Raw genomic sequence first — 21,418 nt, 5'->3', positions numbered from 1 at the left:
ATAAGTCATGTTTGGGGTTAAGAAACAAGAAACTGGGGGTAAAGAATATGACTAGCAACCTGTAGAGAGAAGATGAGGAGTAACCCGGAGGGGGACTGGTTAACAAACCTTCAGAAGAATGAGGTGCTTGTAGCAGGTGTGTCAGAAACACCAGTATAACTCTGGCCTTATCTTACCTTATTTTGATCACCATTTTTGTCATCTGAGGTGCTGTGGTGTCTCCATCTAATTAAGGAAAAAGGCATCTTCCAGTGAGTGGTGACCTAGTTTCCCTCTCAGAAATGGCAGCACTTCGTGTTCTTAGCATTGAAGAAGAGGTCTACCTGTCTCAACACTGAACTATGCAGTGGAGAATAAGGAGACCCATGTCTGATACATAATCTTGAGAGAAGTGTCTGCTGAAGCATCTGCAGTTATGATTGAACAAGTAGAAGGTATGCTGCTGAGAGGTGAGTTTCACTGACTATACTTTACACCAATTCCAAAGTCTCTGTTTCAATGGAGAGGGAGGATCACACCTTTTTGGTTGGTATAAAACACACATCTTATTAGTAGTCCTAATCTTTATGTTGTTGCCTGTGATCAATGGCAGAAAATAGACACAGGAATTTTGACTTTCCATTTTGTTTTTTTTTATAGCCAGGTCTCATCAGATACCACCTGCCTTCTGCAGTTTGAGTGTCAAGACATGCTCCTCATCCCCAGATACACCTGTTATTACAGTCATTGGAAACAGTTGAGGGAAGGATGCTCTTGTGGCAAATCTTGTCAAGGTCTTCCCATCAATTCAGATTAATCTATTCAAGCTATATTTGCGCTGGGAATAAAGAGTTCTGAGTGATCCCTGCAGACACTACATGTATAACTTGCATCAAAGTATCAGCTGCAACTTGCCACAACCATTGAAGACAGATTTTTTTTTTATTTTTTTTAAATGATGTTTGGTGCCTGACTTGTATTGTGGAGATTAAATTTAATAGGGTTATAAAAATGTGCTTTTGGAGGCAGGCTGTGGCCATTGCTGCACTGAGGTAAGCTTCCACATACACCAATCTTTACAATGTGGTCAAAGTGTACTTTTGAAAGTTTAAACGAAGTCCTCCCTGTGAAAAACAGTGCTATCAGCTTCTGAATAGCCAACAAGCTCTTGATGTAAAAACACCCCTTCTGCTGCAGGCCAAATTATTGAGATATGGGAACATTAGATTTTTTTTTTTGATAAAATAAACAGCCACCACTGACAAAGACCTTCAAAAACATGCTAGGAATGGATAAAAGGCCAAGTGGGAACACAGTATTGAAAGTAGGTTTGTTCTAGAATGAAAAATAGGAACCTTCTGTCGGAAGAGTGAATTACACTATGAAAATATTCACCTTTAGGTTAAGAGCTACCCTAGTTATATATCCAAGATGCACACTGAACGGGGCTCTTGACTTTCACTATCCACTTGGGACTCTTGGCCCTGCTTTATCCGGGCTCCCCCAGTCATGCCTCAACCCTGTCTACCCAGTCTTCAAATCAGACCATTCCCTCCCCACCTGTCTTACACACACTGGTCAGATCTACAAGCCTACACAGGAGTGATGTGCATCTTAGCCATTTGTTTTCTAGATTTCAGTTGTTTATGCTTGTATTATCTTCCTCCCTCCTCAGATCCCAGCTCACCTAGGAGAGACATGGGAAAGGGGTCAGACAGCCAAAGTGAAGCAGGATATCTGAGAATTAATTGTAAACATTTGGGAAAATCCTGTCTCCGTTGCTATGTGTATTTAAAAAATCTGAATACCACATGATGCTATTTAAAAAAAAAAAAGAAAAATTACACCTGTGAATGCTCACTGGCAGGCCAGGGGTGATTGGGCTGCAATGGTTAGTAATAAATGGGGAGAAGGGTTTGGATAGGTGACAAGGGATGGTTGTATAATGAGGAAGATAAATGGGAATGGATGGCAGATGAGGGAGCTCAGATATGAGGAATGAGGAGAAGAATTAGTGGGAGGGGATAAAACAAGAAGGGTTGGAGAATGTGAGGGGTAGCACAGGAAGATGGGGGTTCAGGGATATGAGGGGAACTATCAGCTTTGAATTCTCCCCTTTTATCTATGTGATGGGATATGGGGGAGACCCACCCCTCTAGAAGGATCTGAGACAGTGTTCCCTGTAAGCTGAGCGCTTGGGTGACCACCCAGGAGAGATTCAGATGCCACGCAGCTGATTAGCAAAGCTCCCACAGCTGGCAGCATGTGCTTCTAGTGGTGGTGTACATCTGCACATGTGCTGGTACACATAATATTTATTCTGCTTACAGGTGAAAAAAATATTGGAAAAAACACTGGTCTGAACCCTTCCCCCTTCTAGCTGTGTGTTTCCAAGACTGGAAGCTCTGCCTTCAGTGGTTTCAAATTTCAGAAGTTGAGACTCAAAGAGGTATTTAGAGACCCCATTCAGCTCAATTAGATGTTCTCAGCTGTAGGAAAATAATCAGGAGAAATGAATACAACCCAGAACAATGGCTCTGAAATGTGTAAATTTCTCAACTCATGTCAGTGGGCGGGTTTTGTTTTTCTTTCCCCCTCCCAAAAAATCACCTTTCCAGTGCTGGAACCTTTCTGTGGTATGCCAAACATACTCAGTCTCAACTTCTCCATTCGTGATGCATTCTCCCTGTGAATGCCTGGTTTAAGCTCCTCACTTACAGGGTCACGAGAGAGAGGGAGAGATGGGCTCAGGCCCATTCAGAGGGAAAAGGCACTTAGATTCCATCTCATGTGGAAGATACGGAGGACTCAGACTGCCCCACAAACCCTGACTCTTGTAAGTCAGTGACAGATTGACATAGAGGGACCAGGAGCCTGGCAAACATAGGATGTTAGGGAGCAGAGCTCACAGACTCCTGGAGGGTCGGAATATCTAGATTGCTGCTCATCTGAGGGAGCAGGAGGAGTGGATCAGATCACCCCCAGATAGGCAAATCTCCTTCATAACATGGCTCACATAGGTAGGACAAGGTCATAGTCTGGAAACTCCCAACCCATCTACCAGGACACAGCCCACGTGGGAGAGGAATCTGGGGCTCAAAGGCACTTTGCCTGTAATTCTCCTCCAATCCTCCCATCTCTCACCTCATATCCCCTTTTCCAGTGTCTCACTCTCTCCACACCCACTTCCCCTAGTTTCCATCCTGTTCCCATCACCTGGTTCCCTACCCCTCTCCCCTATTCCCTCATCACTCTCCTATCCCAGTAAGCATTTGTTGCATATTTTCATTTGAAAAATGGTTTCAAAGCACCTTCTCAATAGTCTGTTATACTCAGATTACATTTCTGCAACCCAAGCATCCCCTTGATAGAGGTAGTTTTTTTTTAAAAATTAGATTTCTCCCTTAGGTTAAGTTCCTGATATGTGTGGGGAGGTACTTGGATTCAATTACCATGCCACATCTTCAGCATCACCCTGGTAGTGTGAGGCAGAGGTAGTTTTCCTGATAGTTAGCCTCTGTCTCTCTCCGTGCATATAGCTGACATACATAATCAGAGAAGCAAAAACTCTTTTTCAAATGATTTTCTCCACACAGCTGATGGGAACTGTTAGGGTAACTTGACAAGCTCCTCAGACCCGGATGTTATGACCTAAGCTCTAGTTTGAACTGACTATGAGCTAAATAAATAAATAAAATAAATTTATTTTGCATGCCAACTAAATCAAACTGTCATGGCTCTGCTGTCAATCCTGGTACTCCTGGCAGGCGTGAGGAATAAGGGAAGTTGATGGGAGAATTTCTCTTTAATCTCTCACTATGTGGATGGTGGCATAAACCAATTTTACGTGATCTGCACATTTAAAATCGATTTTACCTCCTACTGTAGCCCTGGCCTAAGTGTGTAATGCTTGTACTCTACATACCACTGTAAGTGTAGAGAGCCTGGAAGACTGAAATGCATAAGATATACAAAGCAGATTACAGGATACAAGTTTTTAATATGGAAAGAGCTACAGGATATGCTTCAAAGGATTTAAGCAAGCTAGAATGCAAATAACTAGAAATTACATGCAGCCTGGGTTATTGTTTGACTTCAAAGCTAGGGGGTAAGCCCAATAAATATAAAACCAAGGAAAACAATCCCTGTTAATCCCTATTCATACCAATACAAGGACCTAATAGCAGTTTCTTTCCAACATTACTCCAGAAAAAAGGATCATCATCTTTTATCCAACTGTAGATTCACAGGAAAACAAGATATTCATTGTGTCCAATTCTAACAATCATGTTTTTAAAACTTACCTTGATTCTTTTGTAAATTTAAGTCCTATTTTTATTCAATTCAGTTAAACACACATATTTGAAACATAAAATTAGTCATACAAATTTTAATATATCATCAGAAGTATGAGCAAAATGTCATAAATAAGTCTTGCATTAGAAGAACAGAAGTGATTTCAAAATGGTTACTGTATAAGGCATGCTACTTTTTATGGTTAAAACACTTTGTATGTTATAGGGACACTTTAATGCAAATTATCTTAGTTTTCTTAACTTTTTGCCTAATAAAATTTAGCATTATTTTCCCCAAAGGAAAAAAAATAAGTTTTCAATTCTATTTTGCCATCTGAGGGCAATTTTGGAAATACTGTTTTAAATAAAAATGTTGCCTACAAAATGCAAAATAAGCTTCAACAATTTCCATCAACTATATGGCATTATACTGGACATCGCATAAGTGTGGTCATGACAACCATCAGTAGGAGCAAAGTTGATGCAATCAAACCAAAACAAGTAAGAACATGAAGGTTCAACTCAAAACTTCAATGAGTTTGACTTAGTTGTGTTCATGTTCCTTTTATAGGTCTGCTGGATTTTGGTCTAGCTTCAGTGTAGAAGATTTCTTGCAGCCTGTTTACCTGATTTGGTGTGGATCTAATTTAAATACCAGCTCAGCACTTCTCACCTGCACCTGGAAACTTTCTTGGTGGTAATAGTTAGGGGTCAAACAAAAAATGGCAAAATCTTTTATCAGTTTGCTCCCCTTACAGTCTTAGTATGGTGACAAGTACCAGAGGGGTAGCCATATCAGTCTGTATCCGTAAAAACAAAAAGAAGTCCTGTGGTTTCTTATAGACTAACAGATATATTGGAGCATTAAGCTTTCGTGGGCAAAGGTCTACTTCATCAGATGCATCGTGGGTCTTTGCTCACAAAAGCTTATGCTCCAATATATCTATTAGTCTATAAGATGCCACAGGACTTCTCATTGTTTTTAGTCTTAATATGTCAATAGTGAGGCAAGAGAGGATGATGCTTCACAGTGCCACCCCAATAATTTTCCTTAAAGAAATGCAGAAAGATATTTTGAAGGTAGTAAGTTTGAGAAAAACCTCAAAGCCAATGAACAGAAAAATGTAGCTTAAAATAGACAAAAGAAATCCTATGAAAAGCTTTTTACAAAATGGAACTTGCAAAACCTGTGCCTGCCCAGCTTTGGAAGTACAGGGAAGTTCTCAGAGTTGTTGGTAAATCCTGTATTATAAAAGACATGGAAAAATTGCCATTTCACTTCTGTTTATGGGAGTTTCAAGTAATTTAGGTAACATCATCTTTAGGCCATCCTACAGATTAGGAAATTACCTCTGAAGAATGAAAGAGAGAGATTGTTTTCATGTATTTGTTTTTAAAAAAAAGCCCAAAGAAGTGTAAATATTTTGCACAAACTTATCCCTTAATTTTACAGTCAAGGAATCTTGTAGTACTTTAGAGACTAAAACAATTATTTGGTCATGAGCTTTCTTGGATAAAACCCACTTCCACTCCATTCATGTAGAAAGTGGGTTTTACCACTACCATGATTACTCCTTGGAGTCCTTTAATTTCAGTTGAACACATACCATCTTATACACCATTTTCACATTAAGGCAATTTTCCAATTGAAATTGTGTGCTTTGGTACAAGTCTTTCAATTGCATGAAGTCTGGCACATTTCATCGAAAGACATTCCTTCTTTTAAATGGTTACTGAAAAATGTAATTTTAGACCCCAGCCAGCTAGTGATCACCCACATTTTGTCTTGAACTGTAATTTATTATATGTGGGTTCACCTGTAAATGGCAGATGCAGGATAAGATCCTGTGTCATAGCTGACTCTCACCCGACCACGGTACAGCTCCACTGCTATATGATCTCTGTCACCTTTGTACAGAAGGATCCCACTGTCCTCATCTGTGGCAACCTAGAGAAAAAAGAAACACTAAGTTATAAGAAAATGAATCCAAATAAACTGGACTTGCTAAATGGATTACATTCCTCTCCATGGCTATTACCAGTATTTCTTTCTTTGCTAAAACACTCTTAACGGGCTGGTCAGATGATAAAAATATACTTTGTCCTACCATTATCCATCAGTTGTGATGCTACTTTCGATGGTGGTATTAATTCTCTGTCATGCAGAAAGTCTATAGCTTTTAACAGACCTAATGACAACTTTTGTATGTGTACATTTTTTTAACCCTACCCCTGCCCCACACACATACACAGGACATGACCAGGATCTATGCCAACTTGCAGTGACAGATGGTGAAAAAAATGACCATGGCTCAGGATCAAGAGTTCTTGCCAAAAGACTTTCTTACCTGCAGAGTGATATTGGTCTGAGGGCGGATTTTGCCTGAAGGAATTTGCAGGTAGGATTCTTTGTTCACAAAGTTTACGCTGACCAGCTTTTCACATTTGTCACCCTGGTAACCTGACAAACACTGACATCTTGGTTCATTTACTTTTATGATGCATTGAGCTCCATTCTGACACTCATAGTTATCACAAGGGCTGGTGCGAGGGAGAACCATTGGTGGTGAAAACTCACAAAAAAGGCCACTGAACACAAACACAAAAACCAGTATTTCAGAGAAAATCACCTCTTAGTATGATAAAAAACACACACGTTTGTCCTGTCCAAGTCTCCCTCACCTGTACCCTTCTGGGCATATACACGTATACCCATTCACTGCATCAGTACACTGTGCTCCATTTTTACACTTGTTGTCTTGACAGTCATCATAGTCAATATCACAGTGTTCTCCCACATATCCAGGTGTGCAATCACATCTATTGAATGGGAAATTATTTTTGTTAGTACTACACCAGCCTACAAAAACAACATAAGAAAATGCAGGGATACAGTGATTCAAAAGTGCAGCACAATTTAAAACATCACTTTTTCTAGTCACATTTTAACATACTGCAATAAAAACATGTAACTTTAGTTTGGGTGTTGAGAGCCTGTGTATATTGATTAATTACACCACAAATCCCTGAACTGTGAGGCATGTCTCCATAGGGGGTGCTGAGCAACATACAGGAGGGTGCGGCTGGCGCGTGGGCCAGCCCCTGGGTGTGAGGTGGGAATAGGGTGACCATCCGTCCTGTTTGGGGTGGGGGGGACAGCCCCATATTTTGGGTGCCAGGAAAGTGTCCCATTTTATTTTAACAAAGGAGCTAATTTGCATGGCTGCTGAGAGCTCATGGGCACAGCTGCTGCCTGGGTCCCAGTCCCGCCAGCTCAGGAGAGCTGCACTGGTGCAGCTGCCACCTGTCTCCCTGTTGCTCACAGGAGCTGGGAAACTAACCAGAGCTGCTGTGCCTAGCTCCTGGCTCCCCACATCTCCAAGGAGCCAGACGAGCGCAGCTGGCTCCCAGCCCCGCTGGAGCCACCAGGAGCCTAGAGGAGCACTGGTGCAGGGAGGTACCCTGTGGGGCTGCAGCCTGTTCCCGACATCCAAAGGCACGGAGCAGCCAGGAGCCGTAGCTACCCCCTGCAGCCAAGGAGCACCCCCTCCCCCTGGAGGGTGGTAGCCCCTACAAGGCAGCCACTGCTTGACTCAGGGTAACCAGCTCTCCTGTTTTGGCCAGGACACCCCCTAGTGTGTCCCATATTTAGCCTAGGGGAATAGGGTCACCCTAGGTGGGAAAGATGCGTCATCCAGTCTGTTGACTGTGTCCGTGTCCCTTGCTCCTGGACCTGCACCTGCAGACCTGTCTGCTGGTGCTCTGTCTACCAGTCTCAGCTCCAGGTGAGGCTCTGCTCTCAGCACTGCCCTCATCTCACTGCTGTTAGCTCAGCCTCATCCCCTTGCCCCAGTCTGCATCCTCCCCCACATCACCTTCTGCAAACTGTGGCTGTGCTCCCTGCTTTTTTGAAATTAAGTGTCCTCATTTCGCTGCTTACACTCCTTCCTTTCCTTAGGAATCATGGCATCTCTCATTTCAGGATTGCTTTCATGCCAAATTGCCTTTCCCCTTCAGATTCAATCACCAATCCCCTCCCCCTCAGTTGGTCAGAATCAATTTTAAAATGACTTCCTTCCTGGTTTCTGCCTTCAGTTTCTGAAACAAAATGTTGTCTCTAAAGGACTTAATGAACGTTGTGTTTTTTCATATTACTTTTCTAACAGATATCTGGGTAAGGTCCCACATGACTACCAAGTATTACATTCTACCCTTTAGATTGTGGTTACTGAGTATCTGATATATCAAGTATTCTTGGGATAAATCTTGATACTCCTTATTAATATTCTGACAGTTCTCTCTGGAGTATTTGAGTAATGTACATCCAGTCAAATTAAGTAAATATGATTAACTTAATTGCTGGGAGTCAAAAAAAAAAAAAAAGATAGCTCAATACTTGAATTCTTTTGCAGATGCAATGTTGCATTTACAGCGCCATGTTAGTGTCATCACAATTTTACATTTCAACTCAGAGAATTTAGAAGAACAATGTTGCTTATGAACCAAAGTGGTTGCAGTACAGTGTTTATTTTACCAAGAAAATAATAAAAAACTGACCTGAAGCGGTGTATTTTCTATACTGTAGCCATGCAAATTTCACCATTAACTGAAGAACTCTCATTAATGTTGAAGTCTCTCACATTAAGTTGAATAGGTGCTCAGAATTATTTAGCTCACAGACCACTGGATAAGATTACAAATCCATACTTGTACAAACACAGCTGTCTAAAAGTTAAGTACTCTCTTTTACCAAATACCTAACTACATCAGTCCTTGTGATTCTGTCACTGATATTGCATCAGTCTCATACTTTCATGCTGATAACTCATTTGGAAGTATAAAATATACACACTTAAATACCTACATAACTCTAACTCTTATCTGACAAAAAAACTGGTAAATAAGAGAGAAAAAGAGTATAAAGCACATTGTTAAGTTAAAAAGCTAAGGGAGACACAAAGTGTCATAGCCTGGTTTAAAATCTCAAAATGAATTATGGAATTTGTGCCTCCTAGGTCACAAACTACAAAAAGCAACAGCAGTTTTTATTGATTGATTGTATGAAAATGAATACATGCATATAATTTACAATGTTAATCAAAATAACTCTTAATTTTATGATGTATATGAGCTCCACTACATGTACGTTTTGAGTGTTTCCAAATGAAGTCTGCCCGGTGTAATATAACCTGTTACTTAAAATGTGCAAAGAATATCAACTCTAATAGTATAAATTGCTTTTTGAGCACAATAAAATACAGCACATAAAACATGCATGACCTATTAAAGCAGCAGGTTTCCTAAATCTAGTAATCTAAAGTCCATTGAAGTACTTTTTAAGAGTGCACACTAATTAATGTTTCTAAGGATGTCAAGTAATTAAAGATTAGCCTTCCTGGTGATGAACTTCCTTATATGATAATGGCTTTCAATGAGTCTTAGTAATAACCTGTCTTGTAATTACTACTCACAAAGCAGTACAATGATCCCACCTTAATTTAACTTAATTATTCTCTTCACCGTCCAAGTTTCCAAAATAATTTTGTGTAGCCTGCCAGAGAATGAAACTTTCCATGCTTCACCAGTCCTATTTTATCCATACTACTGAAAAACCATTAATTCACTAGATACCATTCAAGTTAAGACATGTATGTGTATGCACATGAAAACAAATGGGTCAGGTTCTGCCACTGAAACGTATTCATAACTACTATGACTATGTGCCAACAATGCCCAGATGCTTTGTATATTGGACAGACTTCTAACTCCCTTACACAAACGGTTAATGGGCACAAAACAGACATCAAAACACTCCAGATCCACAAACCAGTTAGTCAACATTTTAATGGAATGGGGCATTCTATTAATGACCTAAAGGTATGTGTGTTACTGAAAAAGAACTTTCGCACTGTTCTTCAAAGAGAAACAGCCGAGCTGGTTTTTATATTCAAATTTGGCACATTAACACATGGTTTAAACCGGGACAGGAACTTTGAGTCACTATAGGGGCTTGTCTGCATACTTGGCTTGATCTAATTCTTGACTTCCCCCCCGACCCTTCCACTCTCTGATTTGCTCACCTTTGTTATCTTTTTCTGATTTGTCCTCCTTGCTTACTGTTTTTGGTTCTCTGTGCCTTAAATATTGAGTCTGTTCTGGTCTGGCTATGGTCTGAAGAAGTGGGTCTGTCCCACGAAAGCTCACCTAACAGACTATTTTGCTAGTCTTTAAAGTGCTACTTGACTGCTTTTTGTTTTGATAGTGTATAGACTAGCACGGCTTCCTCTTTGTTACTATGACTATGCATTGACTTTATAGCAGAATTCACCCACATTAAAACAAACCCTGAAGGCAGGGAGGCGCCATAGGAAAAGAGAATGATAGAAATAGTGTGGTTGAACTATGACCATATTTTATGCTTACTTGTATCCTTTGGGTGTCAGGATGCACTTTGAGTCATGTTTGCAGGGGTTCAAGTCTTGGGCACAGAAATCTAGTTTCTCCTCACACAATTCTCCTGCAACATAACATACACTGTCAGTTGGTGGGGGTGGGGGGAATATCACATTGCCCAATAATGATTGGTTTCATACCAATATAACTGCTTATTATAATCAGCCACTGTGATTCAAATGGTTAATATCTGAAATTTCCATACAGCATAATATGTAAACTATTGATATATTCTGATTTTTCCTGAAATCCTTCAGGAACACAGAGTCCCCAGAGCAGTCTCTCCCAGTGAGCCAACAGAATAAATGTAATTTCTTGCACTTAAAATATCATGCACTTTGAAGTATTTACCTACCTGTGGTGACTAGGAACACATGACTGCCTCTATAGTATCTCACTGGTACAAACAGATGATCAGTATTCTTTCTAACACCTCACCCCAAATTCAAAATGAGCAAACTACACAGTAAAACACAGACAACTTCATGGGTATAAATCCTGCCCTGACTATGCTTGGGGACTCACAAATCTAGAGGGTCCTACAGATTCTAAGGACTACTCCTTTTGATATCTGCTCAGCAGGTACTGAACAAAGAAAATGGTTAGAAGATAGGGCATCCCAAACAATCTTTCTTGTGACTGAAGTGGCCCTGTGCTGTGCACAAGCAGGAAAGCTGCCATGCAACTGCTTTGATACTACACATTCATCCATCAGTGCTTACAATCGGTTTCCTACACTGACTCCATGCACCCACAACTGTATGTACGGAAACAGAAGCTGAAGCAATTATGTACTTTCTTCAGTCACTAGATGACATGAAAATTTGTGGAGGACAAAACCACTAGGGAAGGAGGAAAGAGGTGAGGAGAGGGACAATACCAATGGGAGCTCCCCAGCCCAAAGGGTGGGAGAGTTGGGAAAGGAAGTAAGATGAGAGACAGTGGTGTGGTTTACAATATACTTTTGGGAAAAGTGGCATGGGAAAAGAAGTGTATGTACAATTTCAAATATTGTTATACCCGTGACGTAACTGATAAAAAACAGCTAATTTACAGAGTTAATCATTCATTTACTTCTCTTTATGATTATACTCAAAGATGAATAAAAGACTGATAACCTATATCTACAATAATGTTGACAGTAAAGGCTTTATTTTATGCTTACTTTACATGAACCAAGAGAGAAGCCTTTTTTTCCTTTCTTTAGTATTGTAATAACCACCATAACTTTTGAAGGGGTCAAGAAGTAGGACACACTTATAGCACACTGTTTTAGAGCTCTCCTTGTAAATACTCAAGAGATGAAGTTTTCCAGGCAGCCAGGGGAATTAAGACATATGGTTTTGTAAGAAATGTGGAAGAGGTATAAATGCCTGTGACCGTGTTCTTTAGCTTCTCGTCTCTGACTAGAAGTAGTCTCTGAATGCGAAAGGAGCAAGCAGGTATATATGCTGAATGAGTGTTTAAGGTTTTACAGAGTAACCATTCATTCTTCTCTTCCTATGCTCCTCCAACACATCATGAGATAGACTGCTAAGCAAGATAATGGAGTGGCTGATACAGGACTTGATTAATATAAATTTAAAGGGTGGTAATGTAATGAATGCTAATCTACATGGGTTTATGGAAAATAGCTTATCAAACTCACTTGATATCTTTTTGATGAGATTACAAGTTTGGTTCTTAAATGAACTAATATTGATGTAATAAATCAAGAAATTTGTAAGATATTCAATGTGATACTGCACTATATTCTGATAAAAAACACTTGAGTGATATAAAATTAGCATGGCACATATTAAATGGGGAGTCATCATCAGTGGTTATTTCCTCAATGGCGCCCCACAGAGATTAATTCTTGGCCCTATGCCAAACACCTGTTCCACATCAGTGATCTGGGAAAAAATGTAAAATAATTACTGACAGAGTTTGCAAGTGAGAGAAAAATAATGAAGAGGACTGTTGAGTAACTCATAACAATCTATCAGAGAGGTAGCTGTGTTAGTCTGTACCTTCAAAAACAACAAGAAGTCCTGTGGCACCTTATAGACTAAGAGAGATTTTGGAGCATAAGCTTTCGTGGGCAAAAAAAAAAAGTTGCTTATGCCACAAAAGCTTATGTTACAAAATATCTGTTAGTTTATAAGGTGCCACAGGACTTCTTGCTGTTCAGATATTTTGGTAAACTTAGTGGAAGCAAATAGTACACATTTCAACATGGCTAAAGGTATATATTTAACAACAAACGTAGCCCATACTTGCAGGATGGAGGACTATATCAAAGGAAGTAATGACTGAAAAAGAGATTTGGGAGTTGCAGTGAATAATCAGCTCAACATGAGATCCCTATGTGACTGTGTGGTCCAAAGAGCGAATGTTACCTTTTTATGCATAGCCAGATAAGTCTTGAGTACAAGTAGAGAGGTTATTTTACCTCTATATTTGGCATTACTGTGACAGTTGTTAGAACATTGTATTCAGTTATGGCGCCCATAATTTAAAAAGTGATGTTCATAAAGTGGAGAAGGTTCAGAGAAGAGCGAAAAGAATTATTAAAGAATTAGAAATCCTTATAGTGAAAGACTCGAAGAGCTCAGTTTCTTTAGATTAACAAAGTGCAGGCTATGGAGTGAATGACTCGATTACAGTCTAAGTATCTATACAGAGAACAAATTTTCAATAAAGGTCTCTTCAGTGTATCAGAGAAAGACTATTAAATCCAATGGCTAGATGCTGAAGTGAGACAAATTCAAATAGAAAATAAGGTACAAATATTTCTGTTCGTGCTGTTTTAAAGAAAACGTGAAATATGTATATGTCTAAAAGGCAGAAAGAAAGAGGTGAAGTCCAAACAACTTATAAAGTCTCCATCTATTGTAGAAGAGATTGTTTTTTTCAATTCCATGGCAAGTGTTACTCTATAGTTAAGTCCCAAACTGGGATGTTAGTATTCTCCCTGGTGAACTGAACTTGCAGCTGAGAAAACACTCACAAATAATATTCAACATCTTCAGCAACCATGTTGATATTCAGCAAGAATATCAACTCTAATAGTATAAACAGCTTTTTGAGATCCAGACTTGGCCATAAGAAAATCCATATCAATAAGATCCATCTAAAGCTTTCCAAATAAGTTTGGCGTTATACTACCAACCTATTAAGACACTTTTCACATAGAACTGTCCTGTCTGAACTACAAAGACTGCCAATCTCATAAAACTATGCCAATGTGCATATGAATTAATAATATAAGTAATAGAAGCAAAGAACATTTGGGCTGGGAAAAGACCTCAGGAAGTCATTTTATCTAAGCCCTGATTACAGCAGGACCAACCACAACTGAATCATCCCAGCCCTTTGTCAAGCTTGACCTAAAAGCTTATCAGGATGGAGATTCCACCACCTCCCCAGGCAACCTGTTCCAGTGTTTCACCACCCTCTTAGTATAACAGTTTTTCCTAACATCTGACTTAGAACTTCCCCACTGCAATTTGAGACCTTGCTCTTTATTCTGTGCTCTTCCACCACTGAACAGCCTAGTGCCATCCTCTTTGGAACCCTACTTCAGGTATTTGACGGCTTCTATAAAATCCATCCCCTCTTTTCTTTTGCAGATTAATGAAGCCCAATTCCCTCCCCCATCCTCATAAGTCATGTGCTCCAGCCATCTAAACATTTTCATTGTCAATCACTGCGACTGTCCAATATGTCCACATGCTTTCTGTAATGTGGGGAGCCTCCAAAACTGGATGCAATATTCTAGATGTGATCTCATCAGTGCCTAATAGAAGCATCTTGGCAATAAGGGCAAACCGTTGACACTTACCCAGCTTCTCATCCATTGTATTTCCTAGGCCCTTTTCTTCAGAACTGCTGCCTAGCTAGTTGGGCCCCATCCTGTAGCAATGCATGGGGTTCTTCTGTTCTAAGTACAGGACTCTGTACTCCTACCTGTTGAACCTTATCCAATTTCTTTTGGCCCAATTCTCCAATTTGTTAAGATTACTCTGGACCATATTGCTCTCTTCCAGCATATCTTCCTCTCCTCTCAGCTTAGTGTCATCCATAGACTTGCTAAAGGTATAATGTGACCGATCATTCAGATCATTAATGGAGATGTTGAACAAACCAGCCCTAGGACTGACAACCAGGACACTCTGCTTGATGATGACTGCCAACTGGGCATTGAACTGCTGATCACTATACATTGAGTGTGATGATCTAGCCAGAGGCCTTCAGAAACAGAAGTACTTTCTGTATCAGACTATGTATCTACTGAGGTACAAATGTAATTCCAGCTCCAGAAGAGTAGGGGACTTTTATGGTTCCCAAGAATGAGAAATCAGACCTTAGAAACAATTCAGTACCGAAGACACATAATACCTAGAAAAATCATGTCTTATTAGCATTGCTATAATATGGCTAATAATCTCATAATCACTGACAACTGTACTGAACTTGTATGACTTTTTCTACTTGTTAGAGATTATGCCAAAGCCTGTATTACCAACAGCATGTCACCCGTGGCCCTGAGATTGGAAAAGTCCCTGGGGACTGCCAAATGTGATCGACTTGTCTGTGGAGAAAGGGTTTAACACTGTGCAAGTTTCCTAATTCTTTAGATCTGGACATGAGGGATGTACAGAAGTAATGGAGACTCAGTTGGAGTACACGACTTTCTGGTAACTGCCATCGAGAAAAATCAAACCAGCTCAAGGATAAAGGATTTTAAAGCCAAATCCACTGTCTGTGCACAGTGGACAGCGGTTCCAGTTAAAGGTGGAGACCAAAAATGTAGAAGTGAAATGCAGCTGCAAATACAGTTTCATATTACTTCTGCTTGAAAAAAAAATACTAAAACTTTGCTAAAATCTGGCCTGCAATTGCCAAATGGATGAAAACATCAGCAAGAACTTCTGAGGACCTGGTAACAGTTTCATTTTTTATGGAAGTTTTAAACAATACAGCGAGTGCAGTCCAAGATGCAATGATTAGGGTATAAACCTGCTGTCCAGCCAAAATGTCTCCTGACTCTTCTTGCCTTGAGGGGATATTGAACAATGTTTTCTGGGAGTACGAAAAGAAGGAAAGTAGTCCCTTAAATAGTTGCAATTTTTTTTTTTTATTTCAAAAACCTACTAGGCAGAACGAACAATATTGTGAAGTAAATCAAAATGTTAGTTCAGACAAAGAATGTTTAGTTCAAAGAGTGCATTAATAGGTAATCTAAGAAGGGCAATGCTGCACTACACAACAAGGAAGTGGGAAATCCTGTAATCAATGTGGTGAAGAAAGAACATAAAATGTGCATGAACAAAGGCCTGGTTTTGAGTCCATATGAGCTGATCAAAACAAGAATGGATACTTTCAGAACTTTACAAACAAGAGAAACTAAGAACGTGTCTCTAAAATTTGCACTACTGAAATGTTATTTTTGCATCCACAAATATACCAGAGAACAAAATGTAAAAATAAATGAGATACAATGCCTAACTGCCCAGCAAAGCATTTGCACTAGCAATGTTGAAAGCACCCACAAATAAATATATCTTAAAAACTCTTTTAGCAATTGAAGAATAAAGTAAGAAAAAACTTAATACACTTTTAAGTGTGATTTGAAGACTATTCTGAAAAGTTGTTCCAAAAAGAGTAAAACAGTGTGACACAAAGAGTGAGGTTCTGAAGGCTGGTGAATATAAAATCATTTTGAGCTCTCCAGAATTTAATCAGCATGGACAAGATGCAAGGGAGAAATTTAATTTACAAAAAAATACAGGAGATAGTTACAAAAGTGAAATATATACAGAAAGAAGGGACAGTTTGTGCTTTTTCTCTTTATTGAGAAGGAAAATGTTGCAGGGCTACCTTAAGAATTGTAGCTCCAATTTTTTTAAGTACATTTCAGTAAGAAAAATGTTTGTGATACTACTGTGCATCTTTAAGTACAGTAGCATTTCATACCAGTTTTACATGCATACAGTCATCTACTCACTCACCCATTCAATCAAATAACTGATTTCCATATGTTTCTTTCCATGTGATACGATTCTTAAATACTAGAACATTGCTATAAAACAAGCATATTTTCTAAATCATTTAGAAAACCAAGCAATGGTAGTGTTATTAGTGTAAATAGTCAATTGCAGAGAAAATATTAAAAAACAATTCTATAAAATAATTCCACAATTTAATTTGGATCAGACAAGATTGTTTTCTTTTTGCACCAGATGCATTGCTTAATTATTTTGCTCAGCCTCAGTCCTCCAATGCATTTCCATGCAAATAAATGGTATTCTATGGCTGTGTCTACATTAGCTCCCGACTTCAAATCGAGCATGGTTAAGTAAGGTGTTAGGAGATTATTAATGAAGTGCTGTTAAGCTTCAAAGTGCCGGCTTGCATGTAGCCGTGGCTAATCCACTGGTACTTTGAAGTGCCTGGGCAACTTCGAAGTCCCTCTACTCCTCAAAATTTTGCCTGTTGCCCAGGCACTTTGAAGTAATGGTGGGTTAGCCGCAACCACATGCAAACCTGCATGTCAAAGTTTAATATTTTGAAGTTGCTGCGGGGTGGAGGGGGGAATTTGCTTAATGAAGTTCTGTGTGCGCAGCGCAGCACTTCATTAATAATCTCCCGATGCCCTACCTACCACACTCCCTTTGAAGTAGGGAGCTGGCGTAGACACAGCCTATGTGAGCATCAGGGTATGAGCTAACAGAGCCTATTCCAAATACAAGGCCTATAAGTTCAAAGATGTTACACACTTGGACAGTCAGACAATATATAAAGATAGTTAATTTACCATATATGATCTATTGGGAAGAATTATTGACTGGCCAGATTTGTGTATCAGTTTTCTTTTCTTGTCAGATTATAAGTGGTGTTAATGACTTGAATGAGAATATCAAATCACAATTATCCACATTTTCTAAAGCTAAAAACAGCAGCACTAAATAGGAAGAATGCAGTCACATTCAGAAAGATTTAAATAATTATTATGGTTATTCTGGGTAACTGGATATGTAAATTAGTACATTATTTACAAACAATAAAGAGGTGGCATAACAGAAAATGAAAATATAAGTGAATTACTAACAAAGTACCAACCAAGAATATTATCTAAAGGTATCAGAGAAATTTTTTAAACCCATCAGCACTGTAAGAAAAGGCAAACAGGGACAGAAACCTAAGAAAAACAATCAATTTTAATCACCATAACAACGTATACAGTGTTCCAAAGGATAGATACCACATGTACAAGGTGGGCTTACTGGTAATTAAATTAGTTACTGGGTGGTGTGCATCTGTATATAAATAGGATTATTTCTAATTCTGTGTGAGTCCATAAATTAGAAGTCATTTCTGCAGGGATTTTTGTTTTGTTTTGTTTTTTCCTTTCTATGAGTTATACTAAGTCTATACAAAACCTCCTCATGGTTTTGACTGAAGTCACTTGTTACTAACAACATCTGATTTAAACAGCAAACGTTGTTTTAGAGCATGTTAATTCTAGTTAAACTGTATAGTTAAAGTGGCCGGTTGAGCATTTGACAGACTGCATACAACGTAAGTAATGTAACATCTCTGATCTGAGGATTTAGGGTAAACTTGCTAATTGCTAACTATGTCACTTCTCTGACTATGTGCAAACACTGAAATCCATGCACCTTTGAAGAAAAGAAAATTAAGAAACCAAGATAAGTGAAAATAGGCTTAAAAGACAACTGACCTTTTTCCACTTCATTCAGATTAGCAGCTTGCAGTGACAAAGACAGAAGAGACAAGAGACTTTTTACATTGTAATACAAGAACACGTTACGCTAATGCACAACTATAGCAGCAGAGAGTGATGTAGCAAAGGGAAGCACGCCTCATATTTTGACCTATAGCAGAGCAAAATAAACAAGAAAAGTAGGAAGTATGTGCTACTGCTGACATAGAAAGAGTTCCACTGCTAGACCAAGGAGATATGTATTCTAATGATTGATGGTAGTGAACAAAATAAATGATCAATCTTAATTTCTAGGATGTACATTTAATGACCTGACATTCATTAGATTTGAGGATAAAAATATGAGATGATCATGTTAATAGAGCAAGGCAAAGTAAGAGTGCAAGACACAATGTGAAAACTTAATATATTATTTCATCGGCAACACAGTCTTCTGATCCTGTGTGCTTACTGCTGGTTTCATCATTGCATTCTGTGTCGTGTTAAGGAGGTTTACAGTACAACACATGCACCGTTCTTGTCTTTGACCTTTGATGATAGCGTTAACTGTAAAGCACAATCTTAATATGGCAGATATGGAATTGTAACTACTAAGAAAGTCACAAGCCACATTTCTGAATCCTGTACCAACTGTTACAGGTGTCAATTTTCAACATGTGGCAGGTGAGATGCACACAGTACCTGGTTTTGAGATAGAATACACTTTGTAATAGTTTGAAAATTTATCTGTGTGGGACACTGCAGTTTTAGAGATACTCTTGAGATCCTATCACACATGCCATGCCAAAAAAGAAACTTAAGCATAAACAATTTACATTTTAAATTGCAAAATCCCAAACAACATTTTCTTTATCCTACGTAGAAATATTAAACTGCATATACAGACAGCTATTCACTCAAAAATATTCTGGGCATGGTGCAAGTTGACATTCAGTTGCCATGCGCTGTGATGTCTTCAACACAGACCAGATCCAAGATGTAAATACACTGAAGTCAATCATGCTGTAGGTCATATTATGCCAGCTGATGATCTGGCTCTAGATTTCTGTAAACGTTCACTTCCATTGAGTTTATGCTTTGCTCTAATTACTGGGATACTATCAACGTATTTTTAAGAAATTAATTTTTCTGTATTGATAATGGTACAAGTTACATAAACATAATGTGAACAAAACAATTACACATGACACTGCTAATACTCTGGTTATACATAAGACATTTTATTCATTGAGGACAATAAAGCAGATGAGTCAGTGTCACTTTTGTTTATAATCCATTTCAATTTTCAGTTCTTATGCATTAGTAGGATGCTGGGGTATATATACACTACACAGGTTTTAGCAACAAGGCTGTGTCAACACTAAAAATCAGTGGCACATGAACGCTGCTTGTCAGCATTTTGGTGACAAAATACTTTCACGCCACAAATGGGGTGGGGGCTTCTGTTCACCATCAGCAGAGAGCTCCTGCTGACAAAACACTTCCACTTATCACAGCAAAACTTTGTTGTTCTTTTGGGAGAGGGGGTTAAGCATCTGTCAATGACGGAAACGTTTTCCATCAAGTGTAGACAGCGCCTGAGTTGCCAACACTGCAGAAGAATACTTTAAAGACACTTGCAACATTGTAAATATTGTATTTTTAATGATGATACTCTTTCTATTAGGTTTACTAAATATAAGGTTTTGAATAGCATAGAATTTGAACTCAGTTCCCTTTGAATAAATGATACCTTGACAGAGTGGGCAGACTACAGCTTGTGGGCCATGTCCAGCCCATTATACCTTTTAGTTTATTCCTTAGGCTCTCACTATGGAGCTGGGTCAGGGACTTCCCCGACTCTGCAAGTGCCGTGGTACTCAGAAGCAGTGGCCCATTTTTGCGTTGGCTCTTATGAATAGGGACAGCTAGGCGGGTCTGCATGCTACCTTCACCTCAACTGCTGACTCTGCAGCTCCCCCTGACTGGGTACACCATGGCCAATTGGAGCTGCAGGGGCAGTACATATGGATGGGGCAGTGCACACAGTCCCTGGCTGCATAGCCATATAAGAGCCAGAAGGGGAATGTGCTGCTGCTTCTGGGAGCTGCTTAAAATAGGCAGTGCCTAGCACCAGCACTCCTGACCTTCTCCCATGCCTCAACGTCCTACCCCAGCCCTGATCCACATTCCTCCTTGATCCCATCCCAGAGCACCCCCCTATGCCCAAAACCTCTGATCCCTGGCCCCAACCCAGGGCATGCAACCCTGGGCAGAACTCTCACCCCCTCCCACATCCCAATGCCCAATTTTGAGAGCATTCATGGCCTGAAATACAATTCCCATACCAGGATGTGGCTGTCAAGTTGTTCCCCTGCCTAAAAGAAAACTGAACAATGAAAGTTAAACATAGTCCTACTCTCTCACATGTGCTTTGAAAATTAATGTCCATGTATAGTAACTAAAGTTCACCTTTTGCATGCAGTTTTCCTGAATTTTTTTTCCTTTTCTGGTACACAATTTTTTTAAAAAATCTAGAATTTTCCATAGCAAAAGAATCCCCTTCATGCCCCCCTCCAAAACAAAACAAAACCATAAATAAACAAAAAGCACCCTATTTTCCACAATATTAGAAACCTGCTTCTCTGGTTTTAATAAACTATAACGAGAAGTAGACTGGAAACTTCCTTAACAACAACTTCCTTTCTGCAAGGAGCATCTCCTTCAATTGCAATTTTGGATATGTGGACTGGTTCCCTCTCTCTGCAGCTTCACAGAGGTGGACCAGTCTCTGTCCACACCATCTCAGCTCCCACTTGCCACCAGATGAGTTATTCCCAAGATGTGAAATTTGCATAGCTTCATTACTGTCATATACTCCAGAGATAATGCAATAACTGTGTACATTAAATCAGGCATTACTATACTATGATAATGAATCCATTAACAGCTCACCCTTGACTCTTGAACCATCTAGGGT

General features: G+C 39.3%; 1 protein-coding gene across 3 annotated transcripts in view; it reads right to left on the bottom strand.

The window, feature by feature from the left end:
* The window catches only part of SLIT2 (slit guidance ligand 2), a 372,755-nt gene that overhangs the window by 17,810 nt on the left and 333,527 nt on the right, over positions 1–21,418 (bottom strand). For all 3 annotated transcript variants that reach the window (XM_074992549.1, XM_074992550.1, XM_074992551.1), the window contains exons 29-32: positions 10,698–10,791; positions 6,957–7,094; positions 6,623–6,863; positions 6,092–6,222 (exon numbers count right to left, since the gene is read on the bottom strand). In XM_074992549.1, coding sequence (XP_074848650.1) covers positions 6,092–6,222; positions 6,623–6,863; positions 6,957–7,094; positions 10,698–10,791 — 604 coding nt within the window. The remainder of the gene's footprint in view (positions 1–6,091; positions 6,223–6,622; positions 6,864–6,956; positions 7,095–10,697; positions 10,792–21,418) is intronic.

This window comes from Carettochelys insculpta, chromosome 4 (assembly GCF_033958435.1).
Source record: "Carettochelys insculpta isolate YL-2023 chromosome 4, ASM3395843v1, whole genome shotgun sequence".
Taxonomy (NCBI): Eukaryota; Metazoa; Chordata; order Testudines; family Carettochelyidae; genus Carettochelys; species Carettochelys insculpta.
Note: the sequence above shows the minus strand (reverse complement) of the source record. Positions and strands in the feature narration are given on the sequence as shown.